Source organism: Electrophorus electricus, chromosome 1, assembly GCF_041902795.1.
Source record: "Electrophorus electricus isolate QZ-2024a chromosome 1, ASM4190279v1, whole genome shotgun sequence".
In the NCBI taxonomy this organism is placed as follows: domain Eukaryota; kingdom Metazoa; phylum Chordata; class Actinopteri; order Gymnotiformes; family Gymnotidae; genus Electrophorus; species Electrophorus electricus.
The window spans coordinates 30,989,133-31,010,412 of record NC_137497.1 but is presented as its reverse complement, the minus strand read 5'-3'; the positions used below and the strand labels follow the sequence as shown (position 1 = coordinate 31,010,412).

The following is a 21,280-nucleotide window of genomic DNA, read 5'->3' as shown; positions in this document are numbered from 1 at the left end:
TTTTTTCAGATGCATGATGCTCTCTCTGTTTTTAAGAAGAGGCAGGAGAGGTGATCGGCTCGTGGTAACCGTCAGAGACCGCATTCAAAAATGTCTGAAGAACTTAGTGATGGGGCACTTTAGGTAAACACAGCCCAGCCTCTGGCAAACAATAAGCCTAGAATATCCATTAGGGCAAGGTTCCCATACATAGCTCCTTTAAGCACTGAACACAGGCAACATCCATCATATTTAACAGGACAGAGCGGTCTCGCCTTTCTGTGGTCATCTGCTGGGGGGCAAACAGGAGAAAATAACTCTAGAGCACATGACTCTGGCAGTAAACAGGAAGAAGGAGAGATACAGACATAGATGAAAGCAGGGGAGGGGGCACCAGACACTGGCCCTCACACTCAGTGTCTCTCTTTCACACACACACTCAGCATTCAGCAACTCTTTAGGTAATTGCAAGAACTCGAGCTTTGACAGACCACAAAGAGGTTTGCGCAACATCCGTTTCCTACAGCACAGCTACTGAGGATATACATGCAAGTGTGTCAGCGAGGGCTGGCTTTCACATGTTGCACATGCAAGTGAGTGTGAGTGCTGGTCTACACAAACTGGCCATACCCACAGGATTTTGTTGCACCCAGTTTTGGCTTTCTTCGAGGCAAAGAACAGATGTGCTAACCTCAGCTGTGCATGTACCAGTGGGTAGGGGCTCATCAGATTTGAACAAAGCCGTCGGAATTTGCCACCCAGGCCACAGGTGCGACTTGCCGCCAATTAGACTAATCATCAAGAACCAGCCACAGAAACACAACCCACGATAATAAATTAGGTTTTTACATGGGTAAACAAAGTGGTGATAACATTTTGGGGAATATTTTTGGAACACCAGCCATCCTTATAGTGAATGAAAGACTAATATGAACAGCCATTCTTTGAATCAAAAACAGTAAGGCTGTTTTTTTTTTGGTTTTTTTTTACAGATGTCAAACAATGTCTAACATAGTATGTTAAGCACACCAATATTAATAGGACACTTAGACAAGATCAATATAGACCTGATTCTAATGCTTAAATCGAATGGCTGCCAGTTTCAAGAAAGTGAAGGCAATGTACTAGATAGATATGCATGTCTCAACAACAGAAAGGACCTGAGATAACATACAAACCCATACTGGCAACCTCACAGAAACACAACGCTGTGCTGGTAATTAAACACCTCGATCACCTACTGCTGCCTTTATGACGATGCGTAACTCTTCCTTAGGAAGCCTGGCAGAAATGATCAGTGCCAGCAGGTACCAGGCTTAAACTACACAGTTGAAGATCCATGCCCTAAGCAGCCACAATCACCATCATAGAAGCACAGATGTATGCTGTAACGCCTTTAGAAAAAAAACCTGACAAAAGCAAATCCATGAAAAGATAAAACTCAGCAATGGCATGAGAGACTGACCAGGGTGCAGTTCCCCACAGTGTGAAAATCATTTTCTTTGTGCACTAGTGTTCAAAAGGGACACTTGTTCTACCACAATGACATGTGCTACTGCGAAGCCCCCAACTCTTGATGACAGCATCAGGACAGGTGTGATTATGGGAATTTAAAAACACTCGCTCAATAATATCCACTGAGAAGCCCTTGTTCTGCTACATAATTCCCTCGCAGGCCTAAATTTAAAAATTCTAAAAGTCTGTTTTATTGCAGGCACTGTGAACTCTTCCTGAATTTGTCATGGTGTGAGTTGCTGGGGGTCAGTTGGACAGCTTGCAGGCTGGAATTATTCAGTGAGCACTGGCAGGTGGACTACGCTTTCCCACGATGCAGCACGCTCTCGAGTGCACCGAGCAGGTTTGTTATTTAGGCTGCTTCACATCCAGTGGAACCAGCTGCTCGGCTGGACTTGTGAGAACCACTCCCAGAGCAAACAGCCATTTCTCCTGGATACCTTCCCAGAACATTTGCCTACCTGTAAATTGTAATGATCACAAGAAATTATACGTTATGCTGTCAGGTGGTGTAATGCTAAGATCCCTAAAACCACGTTGTGCGTTTGTGGAGTGTGAACTAAACCAAGAAAGGAGTTTATTATGAAAACTAAGGGAGAGTGGAACAGCTGCTCATTATCACAGAATGAAGCCTTCGGGTATACTAAACATGCCAACCCTAAAACCCATAGAGAATTATGAATTGGTCACTGCCTTTGTTTCCATGGGACACACAGGGTTGCTCTTGTTATGAGAGCATCATAAACAATGGGCCTTATGGTGGGTAAAGGACGTGGAACTATAAAACACACATACAGACAAGCATCCAATCCTCCTGCAAAAAAACAACTTAAACGACCCTCCCTCGGCCGGAGCAGCCAGTAAGCGAACAATGCACAGAAACTACTCCCTATATAATTCTGAATCGTATCGCCATTCGTGCATGTGTGTGAAGGGAGGGGCACAAGCCAGAGATCAGTGCCTCGGGAAGGCATTTCTCGTCAAATAGCTAAAGACAATAGCCAGCATTTTGTCAACAGTCGAGTGACAGCCGGAGTCTGCCAGGTCCCTCTAATAGCAACACCATCGGTAATACAGTACACCAAAGCGTAAAAGGGTGAAAAAATCCACACGAGACAAAAAGAAAGCATCTGACAGATGCTAACCCATATAGCAAGATAGATTAGCGGGCTAACTTGTGTCTAAATCAAGTTGAGTGCTTGCCCAACTCACGAGTAGGTCTCGATTTTGCGACTATTAATTGCAGAGCTAAATTCCCCGTTGTAATCCTTGTGATAGAGACGAAGATGGCAAACACAGCTAACTTACCACCATTCCGAGATCCAGATTAATGGGCTGGGGTTTGAGGACCTCCGTTTTCAGATTTGATTCACCGTGTTTGATTTTAGATAATGGTCCTTGATGCACTCCCAAAGCTCCTTCTTTGGCTGGCCACATCAATTGCCCTTTTAATTACATTTTTACGTTTCCGACATTTGTAACAACTTGTGCGAGCTCGTCACACGAGCAGCTGAAAGAAAAGCGCCCGAGAAAAGCGGTGGGAGGAGGCTGGATCAGGCGCTGGCTCAATGTTTGAAAGATACCATGATGATGTCCAGCGTTAGTAGCCACTTCCTTAAACAATCCCACATAGATACGAAGCGTCAATGGTGTGAGACTCTGCCTCAGTGCAGAAATTACATGAGGTACTCGCACAACTCAGTGTAAAAGCTCACTATTTCCTAACTGTGATGCCATGGTTAAATTCGCCCTCTGCCCATGTGTGCTGCTCGATGAACATTCACATCACTTGCATCTAAACGTACGAGCCAATGAAGGGAAATCTAGGGTTCTCTGGCCGGTCCCAAATAAAATCACGCGGGGACCCCTGCACTCACACGTTTGTGAAAGAACAGTGGCAGCACGAATGATAAATTTCGACACGAAGCATTTCGCAATTTAGCTATTACATAAACTACTACAGTTGGAAGAATTTACACATTTTAGCACAATGGTATCATTTTCACAAACATTTCCAATGCCCCCCCACCTTTTCCAGAATGTGATAGTCCATTGAGGTGCCCAGTCGGACAAAAGGGATCGTGGCGCGCCGCTCGGCGCGGGGCGGAGGAGCGCAGACGGGTACTAGGCAGCGGTAACACCCGCTGACAGGCGTGTACATACGCCAACCGGAACACCTCAGGACATTTTACATGACCAGACAATCGAGTTAAAATCGCCGGTTTTTTTTCTCCATTTCCTAAAACTACATCGTTCGAGTTTCGCATTTTAACACTGACAGTTGATGCTAATGTACAAACCGCGCGAATGTGCAATGTGGCGGGAGAAAAAGCACCAGACGAACCGAGATCCAGTAGATCTATATGAAAGTTGAATACACAGTTAGACAATCATATTAACTGACCGACATTAAACCGGCAAATATGAGTCAAATGACAATGGACAGGTAAAGGGAATAAATGGAACAAAGAGGCAAAAAAATGTAAAAGGATCTTAAAATTCAAGGTAACATTGAGAATGTTGCACACAGGAAAGACTAAAGTTAAAACTTTTAAAATACAACAGAAATACATTTATCTATAATAGACGGGATAAAGCCTACCGGTCCCACTTCTTCGCATCGTAGAGATGTAGTTTGGACTAATCGAATTTGTCCAGTGACAATGTTTGGAAGGTTTGTTACTTTATGATACCAAAGCGGACAGAAAGAGTGTCTCCAAAATTAGGAAATGAGGTTTCATGAAAGCAGATCTTCTGTTTATGGCATTTCTGACACAGATCGAAACATTGCAGTAGCCAGCACTTACAAACAGGATATTTTCGTTTTGATGTAGAAATAGTAATCTTGTCCATGTCTTAACTTTAAGATGTATCACTTTTCTGTGCAAGACATTTTTATATGAAAAATACTCATGCCGAATAAATACAACACCATTCCACCAAGTGGATGGGTTGGGAATTGTTTTATTCAAATATAATCCGTCCAAGTATTCTGAGTCCCGAACCCGAAGACATTTATTCAACATTTTCTCAGCGGGATCCGCCCTGCATTCACTATTATTTATTCTGTTTTTAGAATTATAATTTTTTTTAGTGCCACAAGTCCTATATTTTAGTTTTCTGAGTCATCCCAACCAATCCCAGTTGGGAAGGGAGGGATGCATTTCCTTATTCCACAGCCACAAAATCACATCCTGTCATATTAAACCAACAAATTTGTCTAAGGTTATTTATCACCATAGTAAATTAGGGATTCTGAGTGCAGAGCTTCTTTTAATAATGATTTAAACAAGAGGTCCTGAAAGCATTTACAGGTAAACAAAGTCAACAGGACAGCATGTAGAAAAAAGTCTTGAGTTTATTGACACATTACTGTTCACCTGTTCCCTGTAACATCAAAGCAAAAAAAGAACGCGATATAATGAAGTGATCAACAACAATGTGTGTGTGGGAAGGACACTACATATATGTGGAAGTGTCTCCTGTATCTGAATTTCTGTCAGCAAAAAAATAAAAAAAAAATAAAAAATTAAAAAATTAACTTACAGTGAAAAAGGAACGAGGTGTCAGTGCATTTTAATGGGCCAGGCCAGACTGTGATGTGACGAGTCACACAGGCAGCCGCAGACCTTGACATTGTTTATTACTTTGCTTGAGGAGCTTTAAGGAAGAAAACTAAAAACAAAACAAAAAAACTAAAAACCACAACAACCCCCCCCCCCCCCCCCCCAAAAAAAAACCACAACTAAAAAGCCCTTGGTTCCTGCCAGGCCCAAGACTCCACACCTGCGGCTGTGTCGGTGGGTAGCAGGGGATGGGGTACACACTCACTCATGTCACACGGCTTCAGCTCCGTCTCTCAGTTTTTATCTGAGCCCCAGCTTTTTCTTCTCCTTCTGCTTCTTGCGTACAACTTCCAGGTTCCTGTCTTTCCATGTGCTCTTTCGTAATTTGATGGGTCTGCTGCCTACGTACTTTCCTGAAAATGCGCAGACACATGTTGCCATTTAGATATTAAATGACAGATATTCTTACGCCAATTATGAACAGGTCCGGCAAAGAACAGTCAATGGTTATCAGTTACATATGATTCATATACCATTGTGCAAGCCCGACGGTAATATCTTTAGCACTGTTCCTCCTAAAGACCCTGTTTCACAAATGTGGAAAAAGTCCTGTCTTAGACTAAAACCCACTGGGGCTCCATCCGGGTTGAGAATCCCTCTTGGCGTGGGAACTGCAGGCCCACTTTGCAGTGTGCCAGACAGATGGGCCTGTGCTCACCGTTCATCTCCCTCATGGCGCGCACGTAGTCGTTGGGGTCCTTGAAGCTGACGAAGCCGTAACCCTTGGTCTTGCCTGTGCGTTTGTCCCGTACCACCTTGGCCTTCAGGAGGGACGGGTAGCGGCTGAATGCCCGTGCCAGGATGTCATCGTTCACCTCGTTTCCCAGGTCTCCGCAGAATATCCTGAAGTCATCTGAACAAGGAGAGATGGAGAAAAATACAAAGATGCTAGTGTTGGTGCCCTGCCGGCAGCATTACCTGGGGAAGCTACGCTGATGGGAAATGGGGAAGTAGGCCCTTCAGTTTTCTGAGTAATGAGAGTATGTTTCAAAATTTCAAGTCTCTCAGGTTTTTCCAGGAAATCAGATAACTGCAAATGTTTCAGGCCAATTTTAATTGTTTTCCTGTTTGCAGGACTGAACGGTTTCCACAAACACCTTATACCAATTGGCATAAGTGCAAACTTGTTTTCAACCATTGTGCTGCTTAACTGGAACTAGAGAGTACCTCAGAAAAACAACCGCAAATGGTCCTGGTACCAGTTAACATTATTCAGGCCTTCTCTTTCAGTCTCCTGCTCTCGTTTTGGGGGGACTAGAACTTTTGAGCAGAGCTGTGTGCTTACAGCTTTGCATGCACATACACGAATGCAATGTTAAAGCAATCTGGCTAAATCCTCTAGACCAGTCATGTCCTTAGGGACTGTTTAATCAATTGTAGAAAGATCTGTAGTTTATTAATAGCGTTGTGTACAGTTAATAGCATGCATTTGTCGTATTTACTGCCCGTTTGTGCCGTTTTCTTTGTGCATCATATTTGCATTGCTGCACTGTTTGCTGTTGCATGTCAAATGTAGCACTGTGCCTTGGAGAAACTATATTTTATTCCTCACTCAGCAAGCCTGGTTTCCCATGTGAAAGGTGCTGTGAAACCAAGACCAGTTGTTTACCTGTACTGAGAAAACACGTTGGGCACACAGTGTAAGAATTTTGAATGTCTGTATACACCTTTATAAAATCATACTGACTATTAAAAACTGTCCTCCTCATTTTCCATACTAGCTCGGATTGTAAAAATTATTTTCTTGACATGTTTTGAAAAAGAAACTGATTTAAACACTAATAAACTGGCCTTGGTTTAACAATAAAATAAGATCTAGCCATCAATGCAAAACTCATCACACCTGAAAGTGAAACTGGATTCAGTTTTAACAACTTTCTTTGGAAATAATTAAAAAAAAAAAAAACTAAAAAAAACCCCACAACACTCCAGTGGGATAGCCAGTGGGATACAGTACAGATGTAAACCTCAGTGAACATCAGATCTGGGTACCTGATTCCCACTCCAGGAGGCTAGCGTCTTCCCACGAGCTGCCCGCTGCAGTCCGGATGCACTTCTTTACCTTCTCCTGCTTCCCTTTCTTCTTATCCTCTGTGCTGGCATCTGCTGGCTACACGAGCACACAAGAATAGCACACAAAACAGGGCCGTCAGATACCATACAGTGGCCAACCACATTTTATAACATTTTTTATTAAGAAAATGACCCTTGTGCTTTTTGACTTCATTAAGTTTAAAATGATTAAAAAAAACCAGAGGAATGGTAACCTTGGTAATAGCCTGACATTGTAATCACATCTAAACACTTTGAGTTAACAGAAAACAAAGAAAAACACAAATCAAGCAAGATGCTTTCATAGTTAGTCATGGTGTATGAACAGCTAACCTCACAGTCAATGTTTTGAAAATCTAGATTAAAATGCTTTTTCATCTATTACCTTGTACTCATTCAATTTTCTGTTCCTTATACCAGTGGTGCTCAGCCCTTTTGGGTCCAGCGACTTTGCAAAAATGTAGGTTGCATTTTGTGTCCTCCTGCCTGTGGATTCCCCCTAAATCATACCATAGCAGTGTCCTTTTTCCACACATATCTCAGAAAAGCAATTGAAAATTAAGCTTTAATTAATCTTTTAATGATCTCAATTAAAATTAAAAATGAAAATATTTTAATATATATAATATATAATCATGTTCTTTTAAATACACACAAACCAACTGTTGTGTGTTTCAACAATATAAACAATACCAAATTACAAAACATATCCTGGGGCCATTAGCTAAACATATTCACACCTGGCATAAATCAACAGACATTAAGTGTATGGCCAGTCAGTAGCTGTTTTGGCTTTAAATAATAAGCATGTGTTAACAATTAAGCCATACTTGTGATATTTTTCAGAAGCAGGCCAATGGCAAGTGATTTTAAATCTGCAAAACTGACAATCAGGGGGTGTCATGTCTGGGGGTATTTTGAAAAATGGGTAAGCATAAGAATCTGAGCGACTATGAGGGCCAGATTATAATGGCTAGATGACTGGGTCAGAGCATTTCCAAAATAGCAGGTCTTGTGGGGTGTTCTCAGTGGGCAGTGGTTACTACATACCAAAAGTTGTCCAGTGAAGGACAACCAGTGAACTATCAGTGATGCATTGGGAGCAAAGACTAGCGAGTCTGGTCTAATGCAACATAAAAGCTACTGTAGCACAAATTACTTAAAATGTCAACACTGGCGATGATGTCAGAACCCCCAGCGCATCATGGCTTGTTGTGTGTTGTCCACCTTACAAAGTGCATACAACAGGCACATAAGCAACAAAAACAGATCATAAAGCAATGGAAGAAGGTGCCCTGGTCTGATGAATCTAGGCTAGCTGGAGGCAGGGTCATGCTCTGGGCAATGTTCTGATGGGAGGCCTTGGGACTTGGCAGTCATGTGGATGTTACTTTGACACATGCATCTTAGCTACATTGCTGCAGACCAAGTACATGCTTTCATGGCAATGGCATTTCCTAATGGCAGTTGCCACTTTCAGTAGAATAGCATGCCCTGCCACCTGCAAAAACTGTTTAGGAAATGGTTGAGGAACGTGACAAAAGGCTCAAATTGTTGATCTGGCCTCAGTTCCTCAGATCTCAATTCAACTGAGCATCTTCAGGAGTCCAATTTACAGCGTATTAAGGATTGTTTTGGTGCCAGAAACCACAGGACATCTTCAGAGGTCTTGCAGAGCCCACGCCTCTACATATCAGACCTGTTTTGGTGGCATGAGGAAGACTTAAACAATATTAGGTAGTTGGCTTTAATATTGTAGCTGTTCAGTATATATATAAGGATATACAAAAATATTTTAGGAAAGTTTTCACAATAAACTTTTCTGTTAATTTCCACTGGTGGGTTCTGTGTTTTTAAATTGTTAATTAAATGACTAGGTTTAGACTAGGTTATCCTACTGTAAACATTTCAAACTGTAACACCCCTAAGAAACAGATAACATAAAATGTTCAATTGTCATCTAACTTGGCACACAAATTCATGTAAACTAGGTCAAGAGTTGCTACTGCACTAGGAGTAAGACGATTTTCGCACCACAGATGCAGCGATTGCGTTGCACTGATGCGGGACACAAGCTGGGTACCTCTGTGTGAACGGGCTCTGGGTCAGGCATGCTGGGCCCGATGATAGTGTCGTCTGAGGGGCCATCTTTCTTGGTCTCCAGGAGGCCGGCAGCCATTGCTGCTGCCTGCTGCTCGGCTACAGATGCCGCTAGCTCTTCCTATAGGAATCGGACAATTCCAGAGGAACGGTTCATTGAATTTGTCTGCGAAAAGCCAGTTGTCTATAGTTTACATCTTGTCTATAACATCTTATATGTTATAGACAAGATGTAAACTATATGTCCATCTTAGATAGGACACCTCAATAATCTACAGAGATATAGACAGAACCCATCCCACAGAATCCATGGATAGAACACACCTTGTAGAGCACGGTCTGGTGAACACAGTAAAATTCTTTACCATGCGCGCCTGTCTCTGTGCTCTAATGTCCGGTCTTTTGGGGGCAGGCGGTGCTGTATAAACAGTGGGGGCGGCTTGTATAATGCTGGGTGTAACCTTCGGAGAGCCCTGGGTCACTGGCCGATTTGGCACAGACACCACCGGGCTCATTGCGTCTACCTGCTAAAGTAAAAAATTAAGTCATCTACACATACTTCAAATTTTACCTGCAGTTTTAAGTCATTTTGAGTTGATGCACTACTGTATGGTTGCATGCTGGCTAGCTGCTACATCCAATGAGATTACTTTGAGTTTTATTTACTTATTTTATTAGTGACAAAACACATTAATTGACACCTACTGGTGAAACTGAGTTCATGGGACCCAAAGGTGGTCCAATCGGTCCAATCGGCCCCATGGGGTGCTGCGGGGGGCCTGACATTGGCGGGGCCATCATCATGGGTGGTGGTGGAGGGGGCCGGGGCATAGGCGGCGCCATCATGCCTTGTGGAGGAGGACCACGCATCACTGGCATTCTTTGACCACCTGAAAGAAATCCAGAGATTGGGCATTTTCCACCCATGCCCAAAACTGTTTGATACCTATATTTTTCTATAGCGTTCACAGTTTTTTTCTGTCATTTAAATTCACTTAAACTGAACAGTAAAACAGATTTTGAATAACATCATCAACCTTGGCGAGGCTCCATTCTATCAGCTCAATTCTTTCAGGTCTCATCTGGACGACATAATTGACAACATTATTCTGGACGTAAAAGGAACATAAAACAGTGCTTTGCTTTGGTATGTAGCATGCTTGCAGAACTCCTGGCCTACATCCAAGTTTAATTTTTACAGAATGCTGCTCTAGTTACCTGGTCTTTGCAGGATGTGTGGAACAAATGCAGGTCGTATCATTGGTGGAGGCCTCACCGCAGGTACGGCTAAGACACAAGCAAAAAGCATTTTTCAAGCATTACATCACATCTAGCAGACACCTCAACAGTACTAGCAGTAATTCAACAATTCTGACACGCCCCCTACCTGGTCCAACAAATGCTGGCGGTGGGGGAACTAATGTAGCAGCTCTCGCCTCCAAGCTCTGCTGGACCTTGAAAAAAAAGGATTCAAAATGTGTTATTTAGCATAGTGGGCCACAAGCAGTACATTTAATATATATGGTACATTCAATCAGTTGTAAATGGCAAATAATCTTGTGTTTCTTGTTCAGTAATTGCACCAAAACACTATTAAACAGAATCTGGATTTTTTTTTTTTTTTTGAGGAAAAAACATTACGGGACTTTAACATCTGTATTGTACAGTACAGTATTGTACAAGCTGAGTGCAGCTCCATACAATAAGCAACAACTGACAATGGCATACATTGACCGAGATGTCAGAGTTTTTACAGAAACTCTTGACTCAATAAATACTTGCAAAAATAAGTCAGTCTTCTAATAACTACATTTAGTTCTTCAGCTGGGCATGTACAAGCTGCCATTTGTGAAACAACCAGGCCAAATCCTTATCAAAGTTAATCTGATATCAGCCTTTAGGAGTAACTATCACCCAAAATCACCATAGCCCCCGGCATATACAAATACATGAAAATGGTTCCATAATTTTGCATACCATTTCTGCAAAGACATATTTATATAGTGAGGCAATAAGGAAGTTTCTCACAATAAAGAATACTGACCCTACGTGAGACATAACATGTTTACCAATGGTCTGAGAGTGCTGTGTGTTGTAGCAACATAAAAATAAGATTAACTGTGTATGCCTGCGTACCTGTTGATAGGTGTTTGTGCCAATGATTGGCCGGATCATAGGTACAGCTGGCACAGCCAGAGCCACAGGAAGAGCCTCCACCACTGGAGGGCCCCCTGGAGAAACAGCCACAGGTCCTCCCAAGACCTCCTGCTCAAACCTCCAGAAGAATATGATCTAGGTCATGGATCACTTTGACTACAGCATCCACACACATTGTCAAAAAGTGAATAGGTGCGCACACAACCACCAGGCAACACCTGCAAATTGGTTTTGCGACATACTCATACTAAATGGCTTACATCAACCTATAAATGAGAGCTGAAAATTACTCATCATTGTTACTCACAGTGCCATCTCCGCCTCCATTTCTTTGAGGCGTTCTTCGCCCGATTTCAACGCCATAACCAGTGTCACCTAAAAGGTAGTTACAGGCAAGTTAGCTGATCAGCGATGTTGATTCGCGAAGAAAGTGTTGGTACATCTTGGTTAGTCGTATAACTAGCTATTTAGCTAAACCAAAAACTCTAAGACAACTACCGTTAGTTAACGTTAAATCATTGTGATGACTGTCGGTGAGTGTTTGGCTGTTGGTATGTAGGGTTTATATCAGACTGCAGATCTTAGCTACATCTAAAAATAAGCTTGCGTTCAACTGATCACTCAACCCAAGCTCGGCTTGGCCCGCAGTTAGCAACCCCAACCTTACTAGGCTAACTAGCTAGCTAGGTTAGCTAAACTGGCGGCGTTTACGGGACTAGCAAATCATTAAACAGAAAACATAGAGTATTGTGTCCTCTAGATAGCTTTTCGTTTTGCTAAAATGGTTAGTCACCTTAAACTCTCGTAAGATATTACCAATAAAAAAACAAACAATCAAAGTCAGCTAGCTAAGTGTTTGCCGACTCCGCATTTCTTTCTTCTTCTTCGATGCTGTTAAAAACAGGTCCATTATCTCACGTGCATTCCGCCACCTGCCGTTGAAGAAGCGCAAAAAGGGAATAACGTAACTTTCCCTTTCGGTAGGTCTGATCGCTATTATTTTTACGACTACGAATTTGGTGCTAGTCATCGCAACAAATGTGTTCAGACGAAACTAACTGGACACAAGGTCATCGCCTTCTTTATCTCGTTCATTATTTCAGTATGCGTCAAGGATACAGTAAAATGCACTTTCCCTGATCCCGATGTAACGATATAGCTCAGGCTTTAGTGTATTATGTTTGCTGCCGTTTTACACTGGAGCTTCAAGACTAATGTAGGTAGTCATTAAAGCTTGTGTACACGATTTAATTGCAAGGCAAAAATATATTTGTCTTTCTAACACAGTATCATCTCAACAAGTAATCTCAAATAGCTTGCTCATGTGGTTTCTGACCCAGTGTGTGCACAAACTCTGACATCATCAAGGAGCAGTGTCCTCCATGGAGTATGAGGTTGGAGGCCAAGATAGGGGCAACAAGGACAGAAATCAGCCAGATATCCAAAATGCGGTAAGGCGAGATGAAGGTGATGAAAGTACTAGAGAAGTACAGCAGGCTTTCTTTACCTGAGGCTTTGGAGACTGCCAAGCAAAGATGAACAGCTCTGGCTGCCCACCTGAAGAGAAACATGAGAATTAGAAGCCAGGGGAATAAACAAGATGTTCTCACGTTCGCCATTGTAAGTGAACTATCAGTGGCAGGGTAATAGCATAAGAACAGATTTACCAAAGCTGGAAGTTAAAAATACCGGAAAGGCAAATGGACTGGATAAGTGTTGGATTGTTACAAGGAGAGGGAAGATACAGAGGAGATCATACTACCAGAAGGTAACATAACAGATCTTGAGGGCAGCTACAAGTACTCTGGGATCCCACAGGCAAATGGGAATCATGAAGAGACCACAAAGAAAACAGCTACAGCCAAATACCTACAAAGAGTGAGGCAAGTCTTGAGAAGTCAGTTGAATGGGAGAAACAAGATCCAAGCTATCAACTCCTGTGCTCTACCAGTCATCAGATACCCTGCTGGCATAATAAACTGGCCTAAGGAGGAGATAGAAGCCACTGACATCAAGACAAGGAAACTCCTCGCAATGCATGGAATCTTTCATCCAGCACTCTGAGACGGGAGGGCGAGGACTAGTGAGCATCAGAGACACTATCTGGGATGAAACAACAAAGATCCAGGAGTACACCAGGATAATGGCCCCAAGTGATGGTGTGTTTGATGAATACCTCAGATAACCAGATAACAATTTGATCTGATTGTTTTATAAGCTTCAAAAAGTGATATATAGTGAGCTGAATAGACATTTAATAGGATTTTGCCATCCTATTACTCTGAAAGTCATATCATAGGTACATAAGATAGTATATTCCAAGAATATAGTGGAGTGCTTCGATAACAATTTGATTTGTTTATTTTTATAGATTCAAAATGAGTAATACACAGTGAATTGAACAGACATTTTACCGGATTTCGCTATCCCATTACTCCAACTTCTTACAGTAAAAACATTTCAATGTCATATTGTGAATATGTTGGAAAGTGTTTTCCACGAATATAGCAGTGTGAATTGGTAATTTGATTTGTTTTTTATGGAATTTTAAAATATACTATAGTGAACTGATTAGCCATTTGCACAATATTACTATATATTTTCTCTAACGTCCCACAGTAAATGCAAGGAAATCATATAGTAGCCAAGAAAGTGATCTATAGTGGATTTAACTGAAGAGAAATAGATTTTAACAGGGAAGGTTTGAATGTTTAAAAAAAGACTTCTCTTCTACATGTGTTTTAACGCATTTTCTTTTGGGGTATTAAACCTAGATATGTTTAATTGAGCTACAGAACACGTTTCTTTTAGGTTTTCAATGTCTGCACTAAATGTACGATAAACGTTCCCCTACGTAGTTTCGCAAACGTGTTGCGTCACCGTAACACAACACGTGGGCGCTGTCTTAAGCTTTCATCCCTTTGCTAAGTGCATCGCGGTGAAGGATGAAATAGGTAAGGATGTCCTTTGTTAAACCAACAACTACAGACGTAGGCTCCAGTGTACGATAACTAGTTTATATATATATAATTTTTTTTAAGTTATCGACCAATACCTATCCCTTTTGGCCATATTAAAAGGTTATGTTTTAAAAACTAACTTTAAGTTTACCTTTAGAGAAAGCTTAATCGCAGTGGTGAAACTAGACATATAACTTGGCTAACGTTAGCTACCCAACTCACGTGGTTTGAGCATGACTTAAAACAATCTAGTGTTAGATAAATGATCGCTTCTCGGATTTAAAATGAACTTTCATTTATAGAGTTTAATCGCTTCAAGAGCTTTAATGCTATGAAAGTTTTACTGCTATAGTTAGCTATTGATTGGAACGGCACTTGACCAAGACAAACGAATCATTTATCCAAATCCTACAAGACACACTTTTTAATACGGCATAGACCATGTTTAATTATATTTATATAGTATTTTATGGACTATCGTATTATAATTTTTTATTTATTTGCTATATTTCTGCGAATTCTGAAAGATGCGAAACCTATCTTTCTATGATATTTCCTGTAAAATATAGCCTATGTGCTACATTATTCTCTGTAATTAAACAAAGAAACAAAGTCATCTTCACAGTATCGCTACCGCTACCTCAGTTTTGTAGATTCGTCGCACATGACGAAAATCTTTTCACATAATACAATTTACTGCAATAACCAGAAACGTGCCCTTTGCATTTTCCCGCAACATTCTATTATTGACAAGATACTTTTGCTAAAGTCAAACGTAAAAAAGAGAAAATTTTACCATACAATTTTACCGATAGGCCTAAATGTCGTTCTTTTCCCTATATAAAGTTGGGTTTGCAGATCGTGTAGTAACTGCATGTAATGGGCTAGTATGAAAGGAAATGACGCTTAAGGTGCCAATATATAACGCTCTCAAGTGGCATATGCCAGTAGCTAAGAAGATAACTGTTGGAAACTGGTTCAAAGTGACCAGTACTTCAGATTCCAACCACAGGAAAGTACCGAGTATATATGTCCTATATCCACTATCTAATCTACAGGGGGAAGCGAGGCATGTTCTAAGGGTCTACGTAGAAAGGAAAGAAACAAGGTTGGTAAAGATTAGATGTGCTCTGCATGAACGAGCACTAGCTGTTCCCGTACCAGCCACGAGCCACTTCTGTGCTTGGAGACGGAGAAAGAAAGAAAGGAGGCTCAGCAATAGCGGCCTTCATGTGCGAAATGTCAGTAATGTTATAGTAACTAGGGATTTCGAAGCAACATGTTTTCCTTCAAGGTACGATTCATTCTCTCAATGCCAGATGACTGAGGATGATGAGGGATGTGAAACTTGCAGTCAGTAGTTAGGTAGTTGCATAGTTTCTGAGTTGCCTTAGAAATGAAACGGTCCCTGATTTGAATCTCTTAGCCGAGGCACACCGTACCTCGGTATTATCTCCTTGGCTAGGATTTTAACCACAGTGCGGGCGTCTTCCTTAGAACAAGGAAACGCCTCAGTCCACTTGGAAAACCTGTCGACAATCACTAGCAGGAACTTCAGCCGACCACAAGGTGGCATGTGCATAAAGGCTATCTGTAGACACGAAAAGGGATATTCAGGAGCCGGCAAGGCGTCATGTTTGGCTTGTGTTTTACCCTGGTTGCTTCTAGCACAGGTTAAGCAGCTATCTAGGAGGAGTTTTACATGTTTCTGGTATACAAAACGGTCACCTCTCCGGGTCATAGACCGTCTTTATCAGGCCTACATCCATCAGCCCAGTGAGAGCAGTCCTGTCTTGTACCCTGAGTTTGTAAGAAACGCAGATCGATATCAGTCGGCACCAAGTCCTCATAGCCCGAACATCGCCACGCCGTTATGTACTGTGTTTGAATGTTAATGAGAATACTAATAACTTGATGTGAAGAACCATGGGATGAGACGGTGGCAATTTCTCTGCGTCCGTGACCACCAGGGCTGAGGCAGCCAAAGTGCATAAGCAGGCTGGCATGCCTTGAACTCCCGAATCAAACATTTTGGAGAGGTAGGCCATGGGGCGATAAAGGAGGCAAGAAGAGGAAGCAGATTACCTCGGGTGAGCAGCTGATGAATAGAGGCTTTGCGTTGGGTTCCTGAAGACAGAAAGGCTCCAGTGCCTAATAAATACACACACACACACACACACACCAGCACATGGTGTCCTCAGGAGAGAAAGTGAGAGCTGTCCATACAGTTAGGAGCTCCAGATAACTCAGTGAGTTGAGCATAGCTGATTTACCTTGGTGTCATTCACAGTCCTGCCATCCGTGGTGGCCAGTTAAGGATGCATGTTGTTACAACTTTCCTCCCTAAAACAATCCCAAGAAGGTGCTGTGGTAATAAAACTGGCAGTGCGACAGAGATTGTGAATGAGGAGGAGGTGGAGAGAGAAAATCTACTTCATAAAGCCTCTCATTTTCAGCACCCGTAATGGCAGTACCTGGGTAGTGGGAGGACTTAAGGCTGTGTGGTCTTAGGCATGTGCAATGCTGAACCTTTATCTGCTTTTGAAATGCAAGAGGCAGCTCTTGGGATTCTTGAGACAGAGAATGTGCTCTTGCTTACAGGTGTGCTCATGGAGGTGGAAAATGTCCCTTTCCATAAAATTAACTGAGCTCTCAGTGTGAAGAAACAGAATTATTCTGAAATGCAGGGGTTTTGAGGAAGCCCAAAGATGGGCTGAAACTATGGGCTGAGATCCTGTTTGGGTGCCCACCAAACATGGAGATTGACCCTAGACCCCTCCCAGATAGCTCCCAGTATGCTGATGCAATGCTTTGTTGTTGGACAAACCTGTCTTCTGCTCTGAATGTTATTCAGGTTGGAGACACCCTCCTGATGCTGGCTACTGGACCCCGCCCCGAGCCGAGCCAATCGATGACAGCAAAACATCGGGAGGAACAAGAAGACGAATAAGGGAAGGTGACTGGGGTGTAGGTGGATTGCTTCCTCTGTTCTACAGCTGCGAGGGACAGCAACAAATCAGCATGGTCGGAGGACACCCGGCCCTTTGCGGCCTGAGAGGGACCGAGTGCGTGCTTGTTTTGATTGCACTGGTTACAGTCCTTCCCAACAACTCTGCTGAAGATGGGTCATTAACGAGTGCCATAAATAATTTACATGAACTATCCAAAGAACTACACAACAATGCAGGGGTTAATAATTGGGGAAATAATATTATCCTTGCTGTAGTTCCATTCTGTATTGCACTGACCATTTGCAGCTGTTGCGTAATTCTCTGCATTCGTAGATGGATATTGCGCAGAGTTGACAAGCCTGTGTCATACCAGGTTGTGGTGGTGAGCCAGCAAAAACCACCTCTAGACGCCACTCCTGATTTATACCCCACATCCAATTGGGTTCCCCCTTTTCCAGGCAAACTGGACGACGATTTGAAAGACCACAGCCGTGTGGAGATTATTGCCCCTTAGCTTTCTCTTATCTCTGTGTTCTGTGTTCATAAAAGAAAAAACTTCAGCAACTGTTGTTTTATATTAAGCTTATATTTATTTTCGTCTTGTATTTTGTTAGAAGTCACATGCATCTTGCCATGTACAAGGGAAGTCATATCTGTCAACCTTATACTCGGAGTTCATTTGATGCATTTCTCATTGTATATAAAGGTCTAAGACTCCCTTTTCATTCTTGGCTTTGAATCAGTGTGTGTGACAGTTGAATCCTCTTTGCAAAGACCTTACAATAAAATACAAAAGAAAGTCTTGATTTTGAGTTTTATTTCCAGATTGCCATCACAGTATGTTTCAGTAAGTTCATCACAAATGATTCTCCCGTCATGAAAGAAAATTTGGGTTTAAATCAGACTGAGTTTAAAGTAAATCAGGTAAGATGAAGCTGTTCACAAGCTGGATCAAAATATTGCACAAAATGATGTCACGCTGAACCCTGTTCTGTTTTAAAATAAACTGAGGCTGGGTATTTAATGACACCTTTTATCCTACTCAGTAATGTACCACACTTTTCCATCCATGCTCCTTACGATGACCCAGAAATCAAAAGTCCAGTATAACTGCGACAATTTTGTTGTGACTGACATCCACCGCTGGTTTTCCTGAACCCTCGGAGGAAATGTCACAGCCACACAACTAGACGGGTGCTACAGAGTGTAGAGCAACTTAACCATGAATCTCAGCACTATGCAGACTGTTGAGTTAACACTTGATGCGCTCTTGCAATGTATCAAGACTAACGTTACATCCTCAAAAGCGAAATTACATGTGCATTAACAATAGTGAATTGGAGAAGCGTTTTGAATTCTTGGAGAAATTGTGATGCAAGGGCTGTGTGATATGATATTGCATGATAACAGAAAAATGCCTATCCTTTCATATTAGGCTTTTTCGTTTATTTCACAAAAGCGCTCCTTACAACAATAATTTTCATCATTTGCATGATGCTTTGCGCCATCACAAATGAAGCACGCTTTAAAATGTGCATGCTACAATAAAAAGGCTGATTGACATTGGATGATTGTCATTACAAAGAAGGAGAGTGAATGGGGTAATTATGAACAGGAGTGACCAGCCAAGAAAAAGCGAGGGAAGTTTATAGCACAACTAGCAAGTGGTCCTCGCACTGGGCTTCACCGTCCACTCACTGCAGGAGTGGGTTCATCAACCATCCAGTGGATTCACTGCCATCCAACTTCTGACACCATGTGTAACAAAGGCTGCAGGCAGCCACCCTACCCAGGACTCGAACCCAGGTCTGTCAGAAGGTAAATGTTGAGCTCTGACCATTCAACCAAAAAGCCATTGCCTTAGCACAGCTGCCAGAGCACAATAAAATACTCTGACAAGACCAATATAGTTGGTAACATTTTACCTTAAGAAACAGAGCAAGTGTTCACAAGGCAAATAGTGGATAGCTCCCAATCCACAAATCTCTACAAATCAAACAAAACGTGTACTTCTAACAATTTAAATACAGCCAACAGTGCAGTCCGTATGCACACCTATTCAGTACCCCCCCTCAAAAACGTGACTGCTGGACCATGGTCCCCCGTGCCAGCACCAGGTTTTGGGGACTGAGGGTTCAGCAGGTTGAAGCAGGCTAGTGTGGGCAGGGTAGTTAGGAAGACAACAGGAACCAACACAAAATGGGAACAGGAACGGGCACACTAACAGCAAGGAGCAAGGACATAAAAAGAGATAAAAGGGACTGGCAGCATGACAGTGACCAGAATAGGGACCGTGACGGTGATGAGGACATGAATTATGGGTCCTATAGGAGGGGTAGAGATACATGACATGCCAGGAAGGGAAACCGTCCAGCCCTCCTAGTGCCGGTTGAGGTGAAGTCTGGTGTGTCTAGGAGGAGGCGCCTGCCACGGACTTAGTTGGTGACGGCACCTCCTTGGTTGATGTGCTGGGGGCATGCTAGACAAAGCGCCTGCCTTGAGCTCCGGCACTGGTGATGCACCCACCTTCCCAGGGGACGTACAGGATGGCACACAGGCTCTGAAGCAGCGAGCGCCAGGTGAGCTGCCCGTCACAGGCTTGGGCGCTGACGATGACACCGTCGCCTTCCCAGAGCAGGCTCGGAAGATGCATGCTCTGCAAGTCCATGTTGGAGTCCACTGACCCCGTATCTGACCTGAGACCAGGACCCTCAATGAGGGCCTCCCCAACCTCCATGTGAGGGTCCCGTGAGCAGTCAGACTCCACATTCAAACTGCGTCTGTAGAGGTCATCATGCTCCTCACCATAGCCATAACTGTCTCTGTAGTAGTCCAGGGAGGGCAGCTAGGACCCTGCCGATTCCGACCAATCTACGCTAGGGCACAGTGTGCCCACGTGCATGAAGGGCTCCACCCTGCAGGCTGCGGTGGGGCGGCTGTGGCATTTCCCTCTACTCATCTTTTACCTATTCTTCGAGACTTGTGGCATCCTTGGCGGCCAGTGTGTCTGTCACAAGCAAGGATGCAGAGGCAAGATGCCGAGGTGAGTCATCCTTTCAAAAAAAAAAAAAAGTGTGTGTGTGTGTGTATATATATATATATGACACACACACACTTCTTTTTTGGTTAAGATATTCACAGAAAGCATAGCGATGTAGGCACTTCCACCAACTATAACTCAAAGAATCAAAGCAGTGTTTAGAGAAGTGATATCTGTTAATTGTTGTATGTGAGTGCCGATTGTCTTTATTGTTTAATAAACGTCTGTCACGTGTACTTCTGCTCCCTGCCCTGCGGCACTCGGGCCGTTACACAAGGAAAACTGCATAACTGAATTCATCTTTTGTCTCCAAAGGACTAAGAATTACTTTCCTCTTTAAATATTTGCACACCAATTAATATATAAACCAATTGAAAATGTAATTATTGATAATTAAGTGTATTAACCTTGTGTATTTCATTTGTTTGTTATCCTTAACATTGGTAACACTGAGTCATTGATGATTAATATATTCATATAGGCCATATTAATATAGAATAAAACTTACTAAACTTGGCAAGGAGCAGAATTACACGTATTAAGCAAAGATAGTCAAAGAAAACAACCACGTACTTAATAGCATCTTGATAAAGCTTCCCGGAAAATGGACTGTGCGAAAAATAAACGAATGACAGGTTTAGACCGACCACGAACAACTGGCCATATGAGGAACTTGTCTTCATATGAGGAACAGGAAGAGGAAGGGAAAGAGAGACCACGCATTTGAAACGCGAGGCGCGAATTTAACCCGTTCTTTTTTAAAAATCAACTATAGAGGTAAGCGCCAGTGTACGATAACTAGTCTTGTAGTTAATTTGAAAGTTATCGACCATTAATACCTTGCTTTTTTCCCCCTTTTTTTTTTAAGCACCGATGAATTACTAAGCTTTAAAAACTTAC

At 42.5% G+C, this 21,280-nt stretch overlaps 2 protein-coding genes and 2 long non-coding RNA genes across 16 annotated transcripts in view; 1 reads left to right on the top strand and 3 right to left on the bottom strand.

Annotated features, from left to right (window-relative positions):
- Nucleotides 1–4,322, bottom strand: part of arhgap33 (Rho GTPase activating protein 33) — a 37,591-nt gene extending 33,269 nt beyond the window's left edge. For 5 of the 10 annotated variants that reach the window (XM_081714846.1, XM_035526082.2, XM_035526084.2 and 2 more), the window contains exon 1: nucleotides 2,803–3,497. Coding sequence is in view for 5 of the 10 variants with exons in the window: in XM_035526080.2 (XP_035381973.2) it covers nucleotides 2,803–2,931 (129 nt within the window). In the remaining 5 variants the exon portion in view is untranslated. Of the gene's footprint in view, nucleotides 1–2,802; nucleotides 3,498–3,523; nucleotides 4,060–4,096 lie in introns of those variants that run through there. The other 5 variants (XM_035526083.2, XM_081714830.1, XM_035526081.2 and 2 more) reach the window with 4 other exon arrangements.
- A 512-nt stretch (nucleotides 4,323–4,834) lies between these two features.
- On the bottom strand, nucleotides 4,835–12,375 carry rbm42 (RNA binding motif protein 42). Of its 4 annotated transcripts, none has more exons than XM_027031660.3 (12): nucleotides 12,223–12,375; nucleotides 11,737–11,804; nucleotides 11,409–11,547; nucleotides 10,660–10,726; nucleotides 10,491–10,559; nucleotides 9,978–10,162; nucleotides 9,638–9,799; nucleotides 9,256–9,393; nucleotides 7,558–7,671; nucleotides 7,113–7,230; nucleotides 5,779–5,973; nucleotides 4,835–5,473 (listed from the first exon to the last, which is right to left on the bottom strand). In XM_027031660.3, the coding sequence occupies exons 2-12, from the start codon at nucleotides 11,790–11,792 to the stop codon at nucleotides 5,361–5,363; spliced, it is 1,356 nt and encodes a 451-aa protein (XP_026887461.1). In that variant the 5' UTR covers nucleotides 11,793–11,804; nucleotides 12,223–12,375; the 3' UTR covers nucleotides 4,835–5,360. The 4 variants fall into 4 exon arrangements, with proteins under 4 accessions (XP_026887461.1, XP_081570990.1, XP_081570992.1 ...); XM_081714864.1 differs by having other exon boundaries at nucleotides 11,409–11,585; nucleotides 12,223–12,312; XM_081714866.1 differs by having other exon boundaries at nucleotides 11,409–11,537; nucleotides 12,223–12,310.
- A 1,972-nt stretch (nucleotides 12,376–14,347) lies between these two features.
- LOC118241282 (uncharacterized) lies at nucleotides 14,348–18,139 on the top strand. The gene is made up of 2 exons (XR_004775965.2): nucleotides 14,348–14,383; nucleotides 17,244–18,139. It is a non-coding gene; the product is annotated as an uncharacterized LOC118241282 (long non-coding RNA).
- A 3-nt stretch (nucleotides 18,140–18,142) lies between these two features.
- Nucleotides 18,143–21,044, bottom strand: LOC113591224 (uncharacterized). Its single transcript, XR_003412172.3, has 2 exons — nucleotides 20,954–21,044; nucleotides 18,143–20,393 (listed from the first exon to the last, which is right to left on the bottom strand). It is a non-coding gene; the product is annotated as an uncharacterized LOC113591224 (long non-coding RNA).
- Nucleotides 21,045–21,280: the final 236 nt, after the last annotated feature.

What these genes read in the sequence shown, in the direction of transcription:
- rbm42 (XM_027031660.3), bottom strand. Translation starts at nt 11,792, where the DNA reads ATGGCGTTGAAATCGGGCGAAGAACGCCTCAAAGAAATGGAGGCGGAG. An exon ending in GCCAGCATTTGTTGGACCAG is followed by an intron (nt 10,560 to 10,659) that starts GTAGGGGGCGTG and finishes CTTGTGTCTTAG; the next exon opens with CCGTACCTGCGGTGAGGCCT. An exon ending in CCTCCTGGAGTGGGAATCAG is followed by an intron (nt 5,974 to 7,112) that starts GTACCCAGATCT and finishes CTCCTTGTTCAG; the next exon opens with ATGACTTCAGGATATTCTGC.